The 18,182-nt window shown below is 36.1% G+C and overlaps 1 protein-coding gene across 1 annotated transcript in view; it reads right to left on the bottom strand.

The window, feature by feature from the left end:
- The window catches only part of LOC127840376 (uncharacterized), an 81,706-nt gene that overhangs the window by 2,341 nt on the left and 61,183 nt on the right, over nucleotides 1-18,182 (bottom strand). Inside the window, exon 5 of the mRNA XM_052368788.1 lies at nucleotides 12,828-13,048. Coding sequence (XP_052224748.1) covers nucleotides 12,828-13,048 — 221 coding nt within the window. The remainder of the gene's footprint in view (nucleotides 1-12,827; nucleotides 13,049-18,182) is intronic.

Genomic DNA, 18,182 nt, shown 5'->3' with positions numbered 1-18,182 from the left:
TTGACCTTGAACTTCCACCACTCAAAATGTGCAGCTTCACGAGAATGCCGCTTTGAAATAAATAAAAAAATGACCATAAATGATGACCTTGACCTTGAACTCCCACCACTCAAAATGTGCAGCTTCATGATAACGCTGCTCTGAATTTTTTAAATTTTGTTTGACCTTTGACCTTGAAGGATGACCTTGACCTTGAAGAAAGACCTTGACCTTGAACTTCCACTTCTCAAAATGTGCAGCTTCATGATAATGCCGCTTTGAAATTTTGTTTTTGTTTTTTTACCTTTGACCTTGAAGGATGGCCTTGACCTTGAAGGATGACCTTGAACTTCCACCACTCAAAATGTGCAGCTTCATGAGAATCCCGCTTTGAATTAAATTATGTGTTTTTGACATTGAAGGATGACCTTGAAGGATGACCTTGACCTTGAACTCCCACCACTCAAAATGTTCAGCTTCATGAGATACACATGCATGCCAAATATCAAGTTGCTATCTTCAATATTGAAAAAGTTATGGCCAATGTTAAAGTTTTCGGACAAACAGACACCATAAATTTGACATTTGACCTTGAAGAATGACCTTAACCTTTCACCACTCAAAATGTGCAACTCTATGAGATACACATGCATGCCAAATATCAAGTTGCTATCTTAAAAAGTGAAAAAGTTATGGCCAATGTTAAAGTTTTTTCGGACAGACAGACAGACTGACTGACACTGACGGACAGTTCAACTGCTATATGCCACCCTACCGGGGGCATAAAAATTATTTTGTTGGGGTGGGGGTGGGGGTTTAGTGTGAGGGTGTGGTGGTCATTTATTAGATGATCTTTTATTTAAAAAAAATAATGGGTGGGGGGTTGAGGGGGGATTCGGGGGGGGTGGGGGGGTAGGTTTGGACAGAGTCAATTGTGGTATGTCAGGTAAGAGTTGTTTTGTCAAAGAATCAATCAAATCTCATCATAAATAAAAAAAGTTATGGCAATTATAGCAAAATTTAATAATTTGACCTTGAGAGTCAAGGTCATTCAAAGGTCAAGGTAAAATTCAACTTGCCAGGTACAGTACCCTCATGATAGCATGAAAGTATTTAAAGTTTAAAAGCAATAGCCTTGATACTTTAGAAGTAAAGTGGATCCATACACAAAATGTAACCATATATTCAAAAGCACTAAGTCAAACAAGAGCACCGCCTTGCGGGTGCAGACCGCTCATCTATTTTCTTTTTAAAGGTGAAGGGACTCTCAATTTCAATCACAAAGGAGGGAGGGGTGGAGTGAAGAGGGGTGTATAGTGTGGGTGTGTGGACATTTATTACATTATCTTCCAAAAATGCGGGAAAACAAATGCAAAAAGAAATAAAAATCGGGGGGGCGGGGTGAGGGGATTTTTGGGTGCAATGGTTGGACGGTATTTCAAAAATAAAATAATAAAAATAAATAATTTAGTTTTTTAACCATTTAAAAAAAATTGGGGGTGGGGGTGGGGGGGTATATTATGAGGGTGTAGTGGTCATTTGTGAGATGATCTTAAATATAAAAAAAAAATAAAAAAAGGGGGGGGATTCGGGGGGGGGGGAGGGGGGAGGACACGGGGGATGGTTTGGGTGGAGTCTATTGTGGTATTTCAGGTAAGAGTATTTTTGTCAAAGTATCAATCAAATCTAATCATAAATAAAGAAGACGTCTTTTCAGTTTGTTTGAACTCGTTTCGATGTGAATTTTGCAAACACAGACTGTGTAGGCATTAAATATCATTATGCAATAAAAGAGCAACTGGATTTTAAGAAAACCTTGTTTTTATTAGGTGGGCGAATAATTGGTACAGTTCCCATCTTTTTTGTAGGTAAATATAGGGGTGTTTTAAAGTGACAGTTCTCAATTACATTTGTAAGATTTTCATAAAAAAAGTTATACTAGAATTGATGTTAGTTGTTAAACATTATTTCTGCCAAGTTTCAGTAAAATCGATAGCATAAAACACTTGTAAGGCGGTAAAAAGCTCCATTTCCGGGCGAAAATGGGTCTCTAACCAGTAACTTGACTTTCATAGGTACACACAAGAGAGTATAATCTTGCCAAAAAGCTGGACTGAGTTAAACCAGATGGGCAAAGAACGTAATAAAGGCCCTGAAAACTTTTATTCCAAGATCAGCAGTAGATATATCGATACTTGTATGGAGTAGTTGCACGTAAACATTAATCAGAATTTTATAAGTACTTTAATTCTGCAAAATTTCAGATAAGAGTAATGGAACTTGGTCAGTGACTACATATTTAAAACTTTTGATATTGACATTGATGGTGACCAGTAAAGTAATCTACCCATGAAAAACTTTATTAATTAAAGATTCGGTATAACAATGCAATCTGATTTATAATCTTCAAACATTAAAACCATCAATAACTTAAGAGTGTTAAGAATAACTTTTAAAATGTATAAAACAACTGTGAAGTGCAGCTGAAGAATGAAAATTGAGACATGTACTTGATTGATTCAAATGAAAGCAAAACTTTCTATAACCTCATTAACTTACAATAAATAGGCACATCACAGATTGTACTTCACTTTTGAATTACCCACTAATACAAACAAGGCTGACAAATGCATTTTATGCACTAATAGTCGATTCACATCAAATTATTTTGAAAGGATTTTAAATGGACCAGCTTTGTTTGTGGGGTTTGAGATTGGTGGGGTTTTCCCCATGATCTATTCCATGACTGAGTTACTTACCTGTGATTCAGTAAAACACAATCCGTGCAACACAGCTTATTGTGGTCTTGGCAAAACATCTTAAGTTTCTCGTCCTTGTGGACATCACATTTTAGTAGCAAATCCTCCAATGCCTTTGTAAGAGGCCATTTATTTGCCTCTCCTCTTCCATATTTGGAATGATTTGTATAAAATTGGTCATGATAATTAAATGCATTTTCCGCAGAAAAAACTTCACACACGTTTCACAAAAGTAATCAGCACTTTGTTCAATATTTTTACCTTCGCAGGCGAAACAAACATAGTCCTTCACTAAATCTGAACTGCTATGAACAGAGCCCACAGAAGTTGCCATCTTGCTATAGCTATTGTGATGTGGTCTTTGATCGATAAGTTACTTATTTAATACAATTATAATCCCATCCCTATGAGCAGAATGAGTAATTATAAGGAAAGACAAAGCTTTCAGTTAGTTTATTAAAAACTATCCTTAGCTTCAACCTAGCAAAAGCCGAATCATATTGGATGTTTACGCCCACATCCTATTTAAATTCACACTGAAGTACAAAGTCAAAAGCCAAGTAAAAAAAAACACATGTATATAATAGTTGGCGAAACGTTTCACTGATAAACTGATAACACAGGGACAAACCATTTTCTGAAAATAGGGTGAAACGTGATACCGATATTCAGATATTAAGCATGATTATATAATTGGTAGATTACAACTGTCTCAATCAGGAAGAAAATTCACACCATGGAGTTTTATCAAGGCCTTTCTTAAACACATTGAATACTCACCTACATTTCAGATTTTGAAGGCAATATAAATAATCATGGGATCTACATTAAATTTAAATTCAATATTTTGAAGAACATAAATGAAACAAAGTTGTTATTAAGTAATTAAACTTTGGTTTACAAACTTCAGCATTCAGTACTTACCCACCATAAGTCTATCATCAAGAGCTGCGACTGTGACAGCGAAATTTCACTCACAGGCTGGTAAGATCATGCATTGCACAGCACCAGTGTTTGAAGACATTACAATCATGGCCATTGTGTTCACTGAAATAAACAAATGAACCTCGCTCTGTGAAAACAGGGTTTAATGCACGTGCGTAATGCGTCGTCCAAGATAACCCTCTGCAGTCTGCACAGGCTAGTAAATTACCACATTTTCCGCTTTTATGATATTTTTTGTTTTTAAAAGGATAGTCTCTTCTTAAAAAATCCAGATATGGGGTAAAATGTCATCCCTGATTGGCCTGTGCAGACTTCACAGGCTGATCTGGGACAACACTTTACGCACATGTATTAAACTGCCTTTCACAGGGCAAGGCTTAAATGAGCACATAACAAAAGCAAACTACTGTAAATGTTCATACAGTGAAACTTCTTTAATTCTAGATTGCATCGAGAGGACGATAATGCTTAAGTAACAATAGTACACGGTCGGAGACATATCCCCCTCCAAACAGGGCTTTGAACAAGTGACCCTAGTGACCCCAATTTCAATAGGTGTCATCTACTGTCCAAGGCCAATGCGCATGTTAAGTATCAAGCCAATCGGTCAATTCCTTGAAGAATTATTGATTGAAAACAATGTATACACTTATTGTGACAGTGACCTTTGACCTAGTGACCCCAATTTTGATAGGGGTCATCTACTGTCCAAGGCCAATGCGTATGGGAATTATCCAGAAAATCAGTCGATTTGTTGATGAGTTATTGATCAGAAATGCTTTTCCCACTTATTGTGCCAGTGACAATGACCTTTAACCCAGTGACCCCAATTTTAATAGGGGTTATCTACTGTCCAAGGCCAATGCACATGAGAAATATCAAGCCGATCGGTGAATCAGTTGACGAGTTATTGATTGGAAACGATCTAACACTTTGTGTCTAACAGTGACCTTGACCTTTGACCTAGTGACCCCAATTTTAATCGGGATCATCTACAGTCCAAGGCAAATGCACATGTGAAGTATCGGTGAATCAGTTGACCAGTTATTTATGGGAAACTATTTCGTGTTACAGTTAGCTTGACCTTTGACCTAGAGACCCCAATTTCAATAGGGTCATCTACTGTCCAAGGGAAGTATCAAGCAATTCAGAGAATCAGTTGACGAGTTATTGATTGGAAAGGAATGTATTCTTAATGCATAACAGTGACCTTGACCTAGTGACCCCAATTTCAATATGGGTAATCTACAATCCAAGGCATGTAAAGTATCAAGCCAATCGGTCTATTGGTTTACAAGTTATTGATCAGAAATGATTTTCACACTTAGTGTGATAATGACCTTGACATTTGACCAAGTGACCCAAATTTCAATAGGGGTCATCTACTGTACAAGGCAAATGCACATGCGAAGTGTTATGCCAACCGGTAAATTCGTTGACGAGTTATTGATAGAAAACATTTTCCCCACTGTGTGATAGTGACCTTTACCTTTGACCTATGACCCCAATTTCAATATAGGTCATCAACTGTCCAAGGCCAATGCACATGTTAAGTATCGAGCCAATCGGTCAATTCATTGACGAGTTATTGATCTAAAACAATTTTTACTCTTAATGTGATCGTGACCTTGACCTTTAACCTAGTGACCCCAATATATATAGGGGTCATCTACTGCCCAAGGTAAATGCACATATGAAGTTTCAAGACAATTGGTTAATTTGTTGATGAGTTATTGATCAGAAACAAACTGGTCTATGGACATTCAGACTGGTCTACGGAAATTGCATTTTCACACTTAGTGAGAAAGTGACCTTGACCTTTGACTTAGTGACCCCAATTTCATTAGGGGTTATCTACTGTCCCATGCCAATTAACATTTGAAGTTTCAAGATGATTGGCCAATTAGTTGACGAGTTATTGATCGCAAACGAACTGGTCTTCGGACATTCAGAATGGTCTATGGACAGACAGCCAGTAAAAGATATATACCCCATCTTCTTCGAAGAGTGGCATAATTAAAGGTACTTTTTGAGGTTTCCAAACTCTTTCCCTAAGTTAGAATGTTTAACTTACAGGTCAGAGACTAGAATAACTAAATTGTCGGTAATTCTCCAAGAAATTATTAAGTCATGAACATGAATATTTGTTAAAAAATTGTTATACTTTGTTTATGAACAATTATGCAATAATACCTATTATTATATGTTTAATATATAAACAATTATTTCATTAACTGACCAGGAGTTAAAACAAGGGCTGTTTGTAAAACATGCATGCCCCCCATATGGGCTGTCAGTTGCAGTGGCAGCCATTGTGTGAATACGTTTTTTGTCACTGTGACCTTGACCTTTGACCTAGTCACCTGAAAATAAATAGGGGTCATCTGCCAATCATGATCAACGTACCTATGAAGTTTCATGATCCTAGGCGTAAGCATTCTTGAGTTATCATCCGGAAACCATTTTACTGTTTCGAGTCACTGTGACCTTGAAGTTTGACCTAGTGACCTGAAAATCAATAGGGGTCATCTGCCAGCCATGATCAATGTACCTATGAAGTTTCATGATCCTAGGCTTAAGCATTCTTGAGTTTAAATCCGGAAACCGTTTTACTGTTTCGAGTCACTGTGACCTTGACCTTTGATCTAGTGACCTGAAAATCAATAGGGGTCATCTGCCAGTCATGATCGATGTACCTATGAAGTTTCATGATCCTAAGCCTAAACGTTCTTGAGTTATCATCCGGAAACCATCTGGTGGACGGACCGACGGACGGACCGACCGACATGTGCAAAACGATATACCCCCTTTTCTTCGAAGGGGGCATAAAAACACCAAATGTTCAGACATGGCAAAAGTCAGTCCAACATTGCTGACGAACAATTAAAAAGGCTTACAGTGAAATGCAAAATCGTCACACTTACTGTCCTGTTATTTTTCCAATCAAAACTTGTAACCCACTTACAGTTTTCACAACAACATTATTTCCAGGTTACCGGATGATGATATTTCCGAATATGAAAAGTTCATTTTCGCCAAATTTCGTAAGTCAGTAGTACATTGCTGAATCAATAAATTCCGAGAATCATTCCAAACGTGAATGGACCGTCTTGCATAGTTGAGAAAGTAGTCGGATATTTAACATTTTTCGTTGCGTTGCACGCATGTTGCAAATATTCCAAGATGGCAGATAATAAAAAGAAATTATGATGCTCAGCAAAAATGACAATTAAAAATCAAATTAACAATGGACATCACATCATAAGCATGGATTTATTTAAGAGTTTGTCATTGAACAATGAAGAATAGATTTTAGATACAATTAACACATTGTCATTAGAAATTTATGAATGTCACAGAATTAGTGTTCATAATTTGGAGTTCATTCTACTCATGAAAATAAATCTATCAAGATTATCTTTCGAAAATGGAAACAGACAAACATGCTTCGATTTATATGTTCGTGGATCTGTGTATAATCCGATTCATGTGCATATTCTGCTTTATTATGCGTGTCACACTATACAGTTTACTGTTATGGCATGTTAGTGAAATGGAAGATAATAAAAGGTAAATGAATATCATATATAAATAAATCTGTGTTAAATACATCAATAAAACTCACGTATGTTTATACCATATTTTGTCATGTATAGCTCCCAGTTTTTTTACCTCCAAATTTCAAATAAACAAGATGTGTTTGTGAAACACTATGTCCCCTTATATGACGTTTGACCTAGAAGGATGACCTTGACCTTGACCCTTCACCACTCAAAATGTGCAGCTCCATGAGATACACATGCATATCAAATATAAAATTGCTAGCTTCAATATTACAGAAGTGACATAACATGAGCAATTTTGACCCATATATTTGACCTTGAAGGATGACCTTGACCTTTCACCACTCGAAATGTGCAGTTCCATTAGATACACATGCATGACACATATCAAGTTGCTATCTTGAATATTGTAATATTGCAAAAGTGTACATTAAATGAGCGAGTTTGACCCATATATTTGACCTTTGACCTTGAAGGATGACCTTGACCTTGACCTTTCACCACTCAAAATGTGCAGCTCTATGAGATACATATGCATGCCAAATATTAAGTTGCTATCTTCAATATTGCAAAAGTTATTTCAAATGTTAAAGTTGGCGCAAACCAACCAACAGACCAACAGACCAACCAACCAACCAACAGACAGGGCAAAAACAATATGTCCCCCACTACTATAGTGGGGGACATTAAAAGTTTGTGCGCGTTATACATTGATACACCGCTATCCTGGCTGCTAAATTGCGAAAAATTCATTTTGTAATTGTAAATATTCATAATAGCCGCCATTTTTTTTATTCCAGAAAATTACATCCTATAATCTTACAGACTGATGGGCTATTGTCGAAACAACAGACGGTAACAGATGATATAAACAGTGTGGCAACAGTTTTTTACAACAAATTCAATGTTTGAATAAAATATGCAAACATGTTTTGTCTGTTTTTTTTTGTTTGCGCACTTCTACAGCTACGTTGGGCTGGTAAAGGTAGGTGTCAATAAGGTCTTTTTTGCAGGTAACGGTAGGTGTAAACAGAGACTTTAAAGTGTTTTCCAGTCTGGTCTAGGTTTTTGGCGCCTTCATTGTTCACCACATTCACTTCTGTGTAGTTCAACAAACAATAACCCCACTTGTCCAACATAATAGATGAACAGTTTTACGTGAATACTGATAAATCTCAACAACTCTAGCCCTGTCTCCCATGCGCCACGAAGGTTTTATTCAACATTCAAATTTAAAGCCTATGTTTCCCCACGGAAGAATGACAGGATGTATATGAATTCTTATTTTCGCATGCTTTACACGAAATGTATGTGGACTGTTAATCTGTTGCTAGAAAATTACAAAATTGTGGCACTTAACCGAGATTAAAACTTTGTGTAGGTATTGCCAAGATAAACATTCTTACCACGTTTCATCAAAATTGAGTCAACTTTGACCTGTCAGAATGGAAACAAGGTTTTCCAAAGATTAGTCCTGTTGACCTAGTTTATTGATGCACATGACCCAGTTTCAAACTCATTCTAGATATAGTTCAAAAAAAGGTACATAGTTTTATCTAGACGATAAATGTGGCCTCTGTTGAGTGGTTTTAAGTTGATAACCAACATCACAGGACAAGACACAGAATATAGGGCGATCAAATATCAAACTTTGAGCACTTCATGCAATGGTGATCTAAAAATATACTCGGTTTGAGTAAACTATTTACCAATTGCTGTTTGTCCTGAAATTGCAGCATTTTTCATAATGAATCAAAGATTTGAAGTCAAATGGTATTGTCCTATCAAAATTCTCTTGACTAAAATTGTATACAACTAATCGTTCAATCAATATTTAACAAGGCAATCCAAAATACAGCTTCATGTACACATTTGCTCAAAATTATTAACAACAAGAGATGTGTTCCTCAGAAACACAATGCTCCATACTGCGCTGCTTTGAAATATTTATTTTTTTACCTTTGACCTTGAAGGATGACCTTGACCTTGATCTTCCACCACATAAAATGTGCAGCTTCATGAGATATACATGCATGACAAATATCAAGTTGCTATCTTCGATATTGCAAAAGTTATGGGCAACTTTAAAGTTTTTTTTCGGACGGACGGACAGACTTACATACTGACTGACGGACAGTTCAACTGCTATATGCCACCCTACCAGGGGCATAAAAACTTATGGAGCAATGACTTCTTGCCATGAGACCACATACCACTATACCATAAACATCAAACATGACTGAATTGACTGTATGACCACATCATGTTTATTGAGGTGATCTAAAGCAATGTGTACTGTAACTATTAATAAAGTCGAAATCCGATGGCTCAAACACGCCGCGACCCACAACAAAAGTTCGAGTCACCCGGAAATCAAGCCATCCAATTTCTACACTTATGTTTACTAACATGATTCTATAATAGATTTACATCTCCAGGTGAAGGGTATTTATACTGCCTAATCTCGGTACTACGTTCTGCTTTCGAATTAATAAAAAACTAAATATATAATTAATATGTTTATTAATCAATATTTTAAAACAAGTACACATACAATCAAACAAATATCATATAATGAATGTATATTATATCAGTCGTTTTTACGAAGCACATTTAAGGTTACATGTAAGGAGCAGCACTAAGAAACAATACATGCATTGGCATTATATGCACATCTATGATCTACAAAAAACGCCAGATTGTATTAAAAACGCCATCTTTTACTCAAATCAATTAAAGATTGAGTAGATGACATGTTAGCAATCATTGTGAGCCTTTAATCAAGCGCTCTTAATCAATAAACAGCTTTATGCGACCCGAGACGAGTTCGAGCTAAGCGAAAAAATAACGTGTGAAAATTGAGACCAGGGTTGTGAAAACAATTTGAGTCATCCAATAATTCAACCCGAAATTTATATGAATATATAGAAATTAAAAATCGATGCCTCGAGGAGAGTTCGAGCCAACCGGAAATTCCAGCCAAGCTAGTTCGAGCCATCGGGTTTTGACTGTAGTTTAAGTAGTTTAAATAATGTGTTTTTGTTGATTACAGTCTGCACATTTATATGATGATGCCCTTTACATTTTACAAAATGTGTTGCTGTCAATAGAGAAATACTGAATAACTGATATGTTTTTATATTTTGATTAATACAATTGATAATGAAACAATAATACATATAATTGTACACTGTTTTTCTTTTCCTTTCTTTCTCTTTTTGTATTTGGTATTCAATGTACAAAGTTTTCATTGAATACCTTCAATACTAACAGAATTATGCTGGGCACAAGGATATAACTCTGCAAATAGTGAAGCCAGTTAGTGTTCTTGTACTCTGTATGTAAAATTTCATACGAGTCCCTTCAATACTTCCTGCATTATGCAATGAGCCAGAATTCACACAGACTGGCAGATGGAAAGATGAATGAGTATATTACTAAATGCCTCTTTTGGGGCAGTCTTAAGAAATGTGTTGCCTTGATCACTCAATAAACGTGTCTGTGAAATTATTGTGGAATCTAGCCAACCATGCCCGACTTCAAGAAACAGTTTTCATGGCAACGCTCGTTTTCCATATATTCCGATGATTCAAATGAACTTTTATAAAACTGCATGTCTGTCGCAACCCATGGTCCATAAAGCATACAATTGTTTCACCTTTGACCCTTTGACCTTTAGTTTGACCTTGACTATTGCCCAAGGAGCACAGGACTGGCACATGACACACCTCTAAATGGTGAGCATTGATGGTATATTATTTTTTCAAAACGTGAAGAATGATTACCTTACAACACACAGAAAAATATACAGACGTATGCTTTACGCCATGTGCCAAATTGTACTGATTAATGATTGTTAAATACCACACTGTTTATAAAATTTAATGTTTAAATATATATTTTAGCATATTTAATGAAAGCTTTGTTAGCAATGAATTTTTAAATATTTCATAGGTTTAAATTTGTTTTACATTAAATGATGCCAATCATGCATTTTGTCCGCAAAATTCAAACAAAATCTTGTACAATATAAATATGTTATTAATTAAACAAAATATTAAAACTATAATTTTATTGTTTGTTTTCAACCGATGGCTATAACACCTTCAAATGTTGCAACTAGTGACACATTTTTTCACAAGACTTTCACTTATAAACATATTACTGTTATCCTCTACATGATGTCACTGCATGCAGTCAGGTGTAACAAGTGTCTTGTGAACATGGCTATATATCCACCAACGCGAATGTAATGGTCCACTGAATTTATGACTGTCACCCTGTTGTAAAAACGAATGTTCTAAGTGTCACTAAATCAAAAAGGTTGTATTGATGCAATAAATCAAAAAGTGTCATACAAAATGCCAGAAAATTTAGAGTAATTCATTATGGGTGAAAACGCGGATGTCCCAAAAAAAAGCCACCAAAAATAATTATTTTGGCTATAAATAAGGGTGTACAAAAATCTAGAGTCTAGAAACATCAGGTAATTACTGTATTTTGACTGAATTATCAAGATTTTTGCAAGCTCTGACAATGACAATTCAAGGGACATTCCTACGATAAGTTGTCAAATTGTCAAAAATACACTTCCAACTATTTGTAACATTTTATTCCAAAGCTTTGTCTTTCAAAACAAAAGTTATGTAGTATAAAGACCCCATTGCGTGACCTTTTAAAGGCAAATACAAAAATGGCACACACCAAATACCATTAGTTTCGTTAAAAAAACTTCAATTAATTAACAAAAACATACTTGTTTGTCATGAGTTAAAGATGGATTATGAAACATATTTTAATCAGAACATATCAAATCAATATACAATCAAATATTAATACATCAAAATAATAAATAAACAGAATACACAAGTACATGTATTACAGTATAATAAGTTCATTGTTTGTTTTGTAACAAACATTTGTTTCGTAACAAACAAAACCTCAGTCATCGCTTCAACAAATATTGTTTGATTGCCATTGCCTACCAGATAATTTTTGCAAAAATAAATGCATGTTCAATTGCGCAAATTTTCACAACGGACAGTCTATGACACACAATGCAGTCTAACTTCAATATAACCAATTAAAAAAAGGTGTCCAATTGAAACAATTTATTTAATAACTCAAATATCAATAATAAATAAAAGGTTTATCCTGATTTTTTTATCCCAAAAACCATTTGAGTAAGGACAATGTCATGGGTAAGTTAGGCGATGGCAAATATTTGTGTTGTTGCCCTAATATTATGCCAGATTAAAAGAACAAATAAGCATCATAATTATAGATAGTTATGATTCATGCTTGTTTTGTACAATCTTAAGAGAATGAAAAAGTCATTTTCAAAAAAAAGTGTGATTAACTGTTAATCAAAAGAGATTTTGTTTTACCTAGACATAAACATCAATGAACAAATGTGCCATTAAAATAGGAAAAAAAAATGTATACGCAAATCAATATCAATGTTGTTTGTTTAATGGAAGAGCTATTGTTATTCCAAAACTTTTATTTTATCAAGTCTATATAGTCCCACAATTATCTGGTGTGTGTTGGTGTTGTAGCAGACAGATATTGGACGACTCACTCCATCTGATTTTGATATCAGAGTTGCCAGTTTCTTACTTCCCTCACGATCCACCTGCATGACAGTATGGGAGATATGTCCACACACTAGCACTTGTCCATAAGGTGTAACATGAACACCCCATGGGTATTGCAGTTCAGGGTCCATGAAGGTGGATATCAGGGCGCCATCTGTAGCCAGAGTGATGAGTTTGTGTTGCGGATTATTGGTGACATAGATCCGTTCCCAGCAATACTCACTGCACATCTGTACGCTGCATAACATGGAACATGTTATATATAAGTTTATATATAAGTAGATCAGGATTATAATATATGCATTAACTCTATTGTTCCTTTCTCAAATTTTTCTACTTGATTTTAATTACAATGATGTTCATTAGTGTTTAAAAATATCAATAATCAACTAAATAGATTATCCTTTATTTTTATTTTTCAATCTTTTTACCTGTAATATAGCAACTTGCATCCTCGTACAGCTTTTTCACAAGTGATCCAGTCAGGGTGTAGTGGTACAGAGCAGTGCCAGAGAGTACATACAACGCTCCCTGATGGTGGGCAATACCAGCATCAGCATGCATTAACTGAAACCTTCTCCCATTCACCAGTTGCCCATTGCTCACAGAGATAAACTGCACATCACTATCAACAGCTACAGCCACCTCACTGGAAGTGATTTGGCAAATACTATATGGGTTATTAGTAACATCACAGTGGCTGGCCACATTGTAATGCTGGTCCAACAGTTTCACTTTTTGATTATAATGATCTATAACAATGACCTGGCTTCTAGGCAGGCAGCAAATGCCATCGATCCTGTAAATCTGAATTGTGTCACTTGATATATTCACACTATACTCAGATTTGCTCTTTACATTCAAGACCTGGTCTGGGTTCATATTGAGTGTGAGGGACTGCATACTCTCTACAATTCTCCCTAGATTTGCCTGTTGGGACAGGTACTTCTCAATATCAATGTTTGCCATAAATATAATTGAACTCTGCATCTTCAAAGAGTTCTCCTTCAGATATGACTCAGACTCTTGTAGTTTGTCCAAGCATTTCCTGCTGGCTATGAACTCCATTTCTTTCTTGCTCTTTTCACAAAGGCCCTGTACAGCTTCACTGGGTTGTTTCAGTTCATCCTTCAGTCTGCTGCTGTTTTCAACATCTTTCTTGAGAGCTGCTTGCAATGTGGCCCTAAGTTTATCCATTTCTTTCAATGTTGTGTTTTCTAGTGCATCCAAAGTTGCATTCAATTTCTTTCGCAGGTCTCGGATTTCTTGCAGTTTTTCACTGTATGATACCTCAACGGACTGATTGCTGACCTCTTGTGAACTCTTAAACTTATTTAGTTTATCGAGAATAGTTTGAAGATTACTTAAAAACTGTTGCATATCCACTGACATCTTGGTGACTGACTCAGAAATTAGAGTGACATTGGTACACTGTCTGAAAGAGCAATATAAATCATAATTACCACATGTATGATGTATCATTCCAATGCATTTAATAAACATGAAATATCTTAATGAAATAAAACATATGAAACAAGATGTGTTTGTGAAACACTAAGTCCCCTCCCCCCATATATTTGACCTTTGACCTTAAAGGATGACTTTGAACTTTTACCACTCAAAATATGCAGCTCCGTGAGATACACATGCATGCCAAATATCAAGTTGCTAACTTCAATATTGCAAAAGTTATGGCCAATGTTAATGCTAATGGGTGACATAACAATTATAATCAAAACAGGACATGTATTTACAAACTTATAGTTTAAATTTTAAAAAATCTGCTTTGAAAGTATCATGCACGGTTTCAGTCACCTGATATAATACCTGTGGAGACAAATTTCAGCACCATTTTATTCCATTTAAGTAACAGTAACTTTCAACCAACTAGCCCGTAATACAATATCCTGCTATGTTTGCATGTAAATACCTTAACACAAACTTACAGCAAATATATCAATCCAAACTGAAGTCATTACATGATTTATTTTTTCTATTTGAAGTTACAGTGACTGATTCTAATTGCAATCCAACACTAGATAAGTATGTACACTATATATGCACACAAATATTTCCATAAGTAAGTTATTGAAAAGAAATTAACAATCGATTTATAGAAACTGTGACCCAACTGGCCTCAAATGCAGGGTCTTATCAAGGTTGGTCAATTTAAACTTAAGTTATAATTTAAAATCTAAAACTTTTAACTAACTTTTATAAGTACAAAAGGGGCATTAGTCTACTAAATTGCAGGTCAGAGTGGTGGCACCTGGTACCACTGAGACATATATTGATATTTAATTAAATATCTATAATAGATATAAAGATATTTGTATGGAGTAGTTGAACTTGAACATTAATCTGAATTTTATAAGTACAAAAAAGGGAATAATTCTGCTAAATTTCACGTCCGATTTATGGAACTGGGTGAATGATTTCACACGATGCACATGTGGAAAGTTTCAATAGAATACCTCTTATAGAAATGGTGTTATGAAGAGGTTGCACAATTACCTCAACCAGAGCATTATGCAGACGCCGAAAATGCTAATATTGAGTGAGTGGGATAGCTCAGACTATTCATTGTATAGAAAAGCTAAATATTAACATGAACAACACTTTTCAAACTTCTATAAACAAGATTTTAACAGTAATGGTGACCAGCAAAGTAATCTACCCATAAAAAACTTTATTGATTCAAGATTGGGCATAACAATCCGATTTCTAATCTAGACTGCCTCTAAAATTACAACCATCAACAATTTTAGATTGTTAAGAATAACTGTTCAAATACATGAATAAACTGTGAAGTGAAGCTGGAGAATGAACATTACACAGATATTTGATTGATTCTAGTGTTTTTCCCATGCCCTTTTTGTGTGGCGCTGCGCCACGTCGCTGCAGATCTGAAGTGCCACCTGTCCTTTTCAAAGACAAAAGCAGCCACGTGGCCTTATTGATAACATCTTAATTGCCCCTTGACCAAATGTTTAAACGTTTAAGCCGAGTAGTGACAGAGTATAGCCTCAAGGCAGAGAAATGCACCCTGTTGTTAATAAGTCATGGGCAAATAGCCCCGTGTCAATATCAATAAAAAAATTCAGTCGCTTTGGGGCTTTGTTATACCAAGCACACTAATGTGTACTCCTCCACACTTAAGTCTTGGAAAGTTGCTTAGATGACTAATGATAACAAGGGCTGTTTGTAAAACATGCATTCCCCCCATATGGGCTCTCCTTTGTAGTGACAGCCATTGTGTGAGTATGTTTTTGTCACTATGACCTTGACCTTTGACCTTGTAACCTGAAAATCAAAAGGGGTCATCTGCCAGTCATGATCAATGTACCTATGAAGTTTCATGATCCTAGTCATAAGCGTTCTTGAGTAATCATCCGGAAACCATTTTACTATTTCGGGTCACCGTGACCTTGACCTTTGACCTAGTGACCTGAAAATCTATAGGGGTCATCTGCGAGTCATGATCAATTTTCCTATCAAGTTTCATGATCCTAGGAATAAGCGTTCTTTAGTTATCATCCGGAAAACATTTTACTATTTCGGTACACCGTGAACTTGACCCTTGATCTAGTGACCTGAAAATCAATAGGGGTCATCTGCGAGTCATGATCAATCTACCTATCAAGTTTCATGATCCTAGGAATAAGCGTTCTTTAGTTATCATCCGGAAACCATTTTACTATTTCGGGTCACCATGACCTTGACCTTTGACCTAGTGACCTCAAAATCAATAGGGGTCATCTGCAAGTCATGATCAATGTACCTATGAAGTTTCATGATCCTAGGCATAAGCGTTCTTGAGTTATCATCCGGAAATCATATTACTATTTCGGGTCACCGTGACCTTGACGTTTGATATAGTGACCTGAAAATCAATAGGGATCAACTGCGACTAATGATCAATGTACCTATGAAGTTTCATGATCCTAGGCATAAGCGTTCTTGAGTTATCATCCGGAAACCATTTTACTTTTTTGGGTCACCGTGACCTTGACCTTTGACCTAGTGACCTGACAATCAATAAGGGTCATCTGCCAGCCATTATCAATCTACCGACAAAGTTTCATGATCCTAGGCATAAGCGTTCTTGAGTTATCATCCGGAAACCATTTTACTATTTCGGGTCACTGTGACCTTGACCTTTGACCTAGTGACCTGAAAATCAATAGGGGTCATCTGCGAGTCATGATAATCTACCTATCAAGTTTCATGATCCTAGGCCTAAGCGTTCTTGAGTTATCATCCGGAAACCATTTTTTACTATTTCGGATCACTGTGGCCTTGACCTTTGATCTAGTGACCTGAAAATCAATAGGAGTCATCTGCGAGTCATGATCAATCTTCCTATCAAGTTTCATGATCCTAGGAATAAGCGTTCTTGAGTTATCATCCGGAAAACATTTTACTATTTCGGTACACCGTGAACTTGACCCTTGATCTAGTGACCTGAAAATCAATAGGGGTCATTTGCGAGTCATGATCAATCTACCTATCAAGTTTCATGATCCTAGGAATAAGCGTTCTTTAGTTATCATCCGAAAACCATTTTACTATTTCGGGTCACCATGACTTTGACCTTTGACCTAGTGACCTTAAAATCAATAGGGGTCATCTGCAAGTCATGATCAATGTACCTATGAAGTTTCATGATCCTAGACATAAGCGTTCTTGAGTTATCATCCGGAAACCATTTTATTATTTCGGGTCACTGTGGCCTTGACGTTTGATAAAGTGACCTGAAAATCAATAGGGATCAACTGCGAGTAATGATCAATGTACCTATGAAGTTTCATGATCCTAGGAATAAGCGTTCTTTAGTTATCATCCGGAAACCATTTTACTATTTCGGGTCACCATGACCTTGACCTTTGAGCTAGTGACCTTAAAATCAATAGGGGTCATCTGCAAGTCATGATCAATGTACCTATGAAGTTTCATGATCCTAGGCATAAGCGTTCTTGAGTTATCATCCGGAAACCATTTTACTATTTCGGGTCACCGTGACCTTGACGTTTGATATAGTGACCTGAAAATCAATAGGGATCAACTGCGAGTAATGATCAATGTACCTATGAAGTTTCATGATCCTAGGCATAAGCGTTGTTGAGTTATCATCCGGAGACCATTTTACTTTTTCGGGTCACCATGACCTTGACCTTTGACCTAGTGATCTGACAATCAATAAGGAACATCTGCCAGCCATTATCAATCTACCGACAAAGTTTCATGATCCTAGGCATAAGCGTTCTTGAGTTATCATCCGGAAACCATTTTACTATTTCGGGTCACTGTGACCTTGACCTTTGACCTAGTGATCTGAA

This window comes from Dreissena polymorpha, chromosome 8 (genome assembly GCF_020536995.1).
Source record: "Dreissena polymorpha isolate Duluth1 chromosome 8, UMN_Dpol_1.0, whole genome shotgun sequence".
NCBI classification, from domain to species: Eukaryota; Metazoa; Mollusca; class Bivalvia; order Myida; family Dreissenidae; genus Dreissena; species Dreissena polymorpha.
The sequence above is the reverse complement of the archived record's forward strand: the minus strand, read 5'-3'. Positions and strand labels throughout refer to the sequence as shown.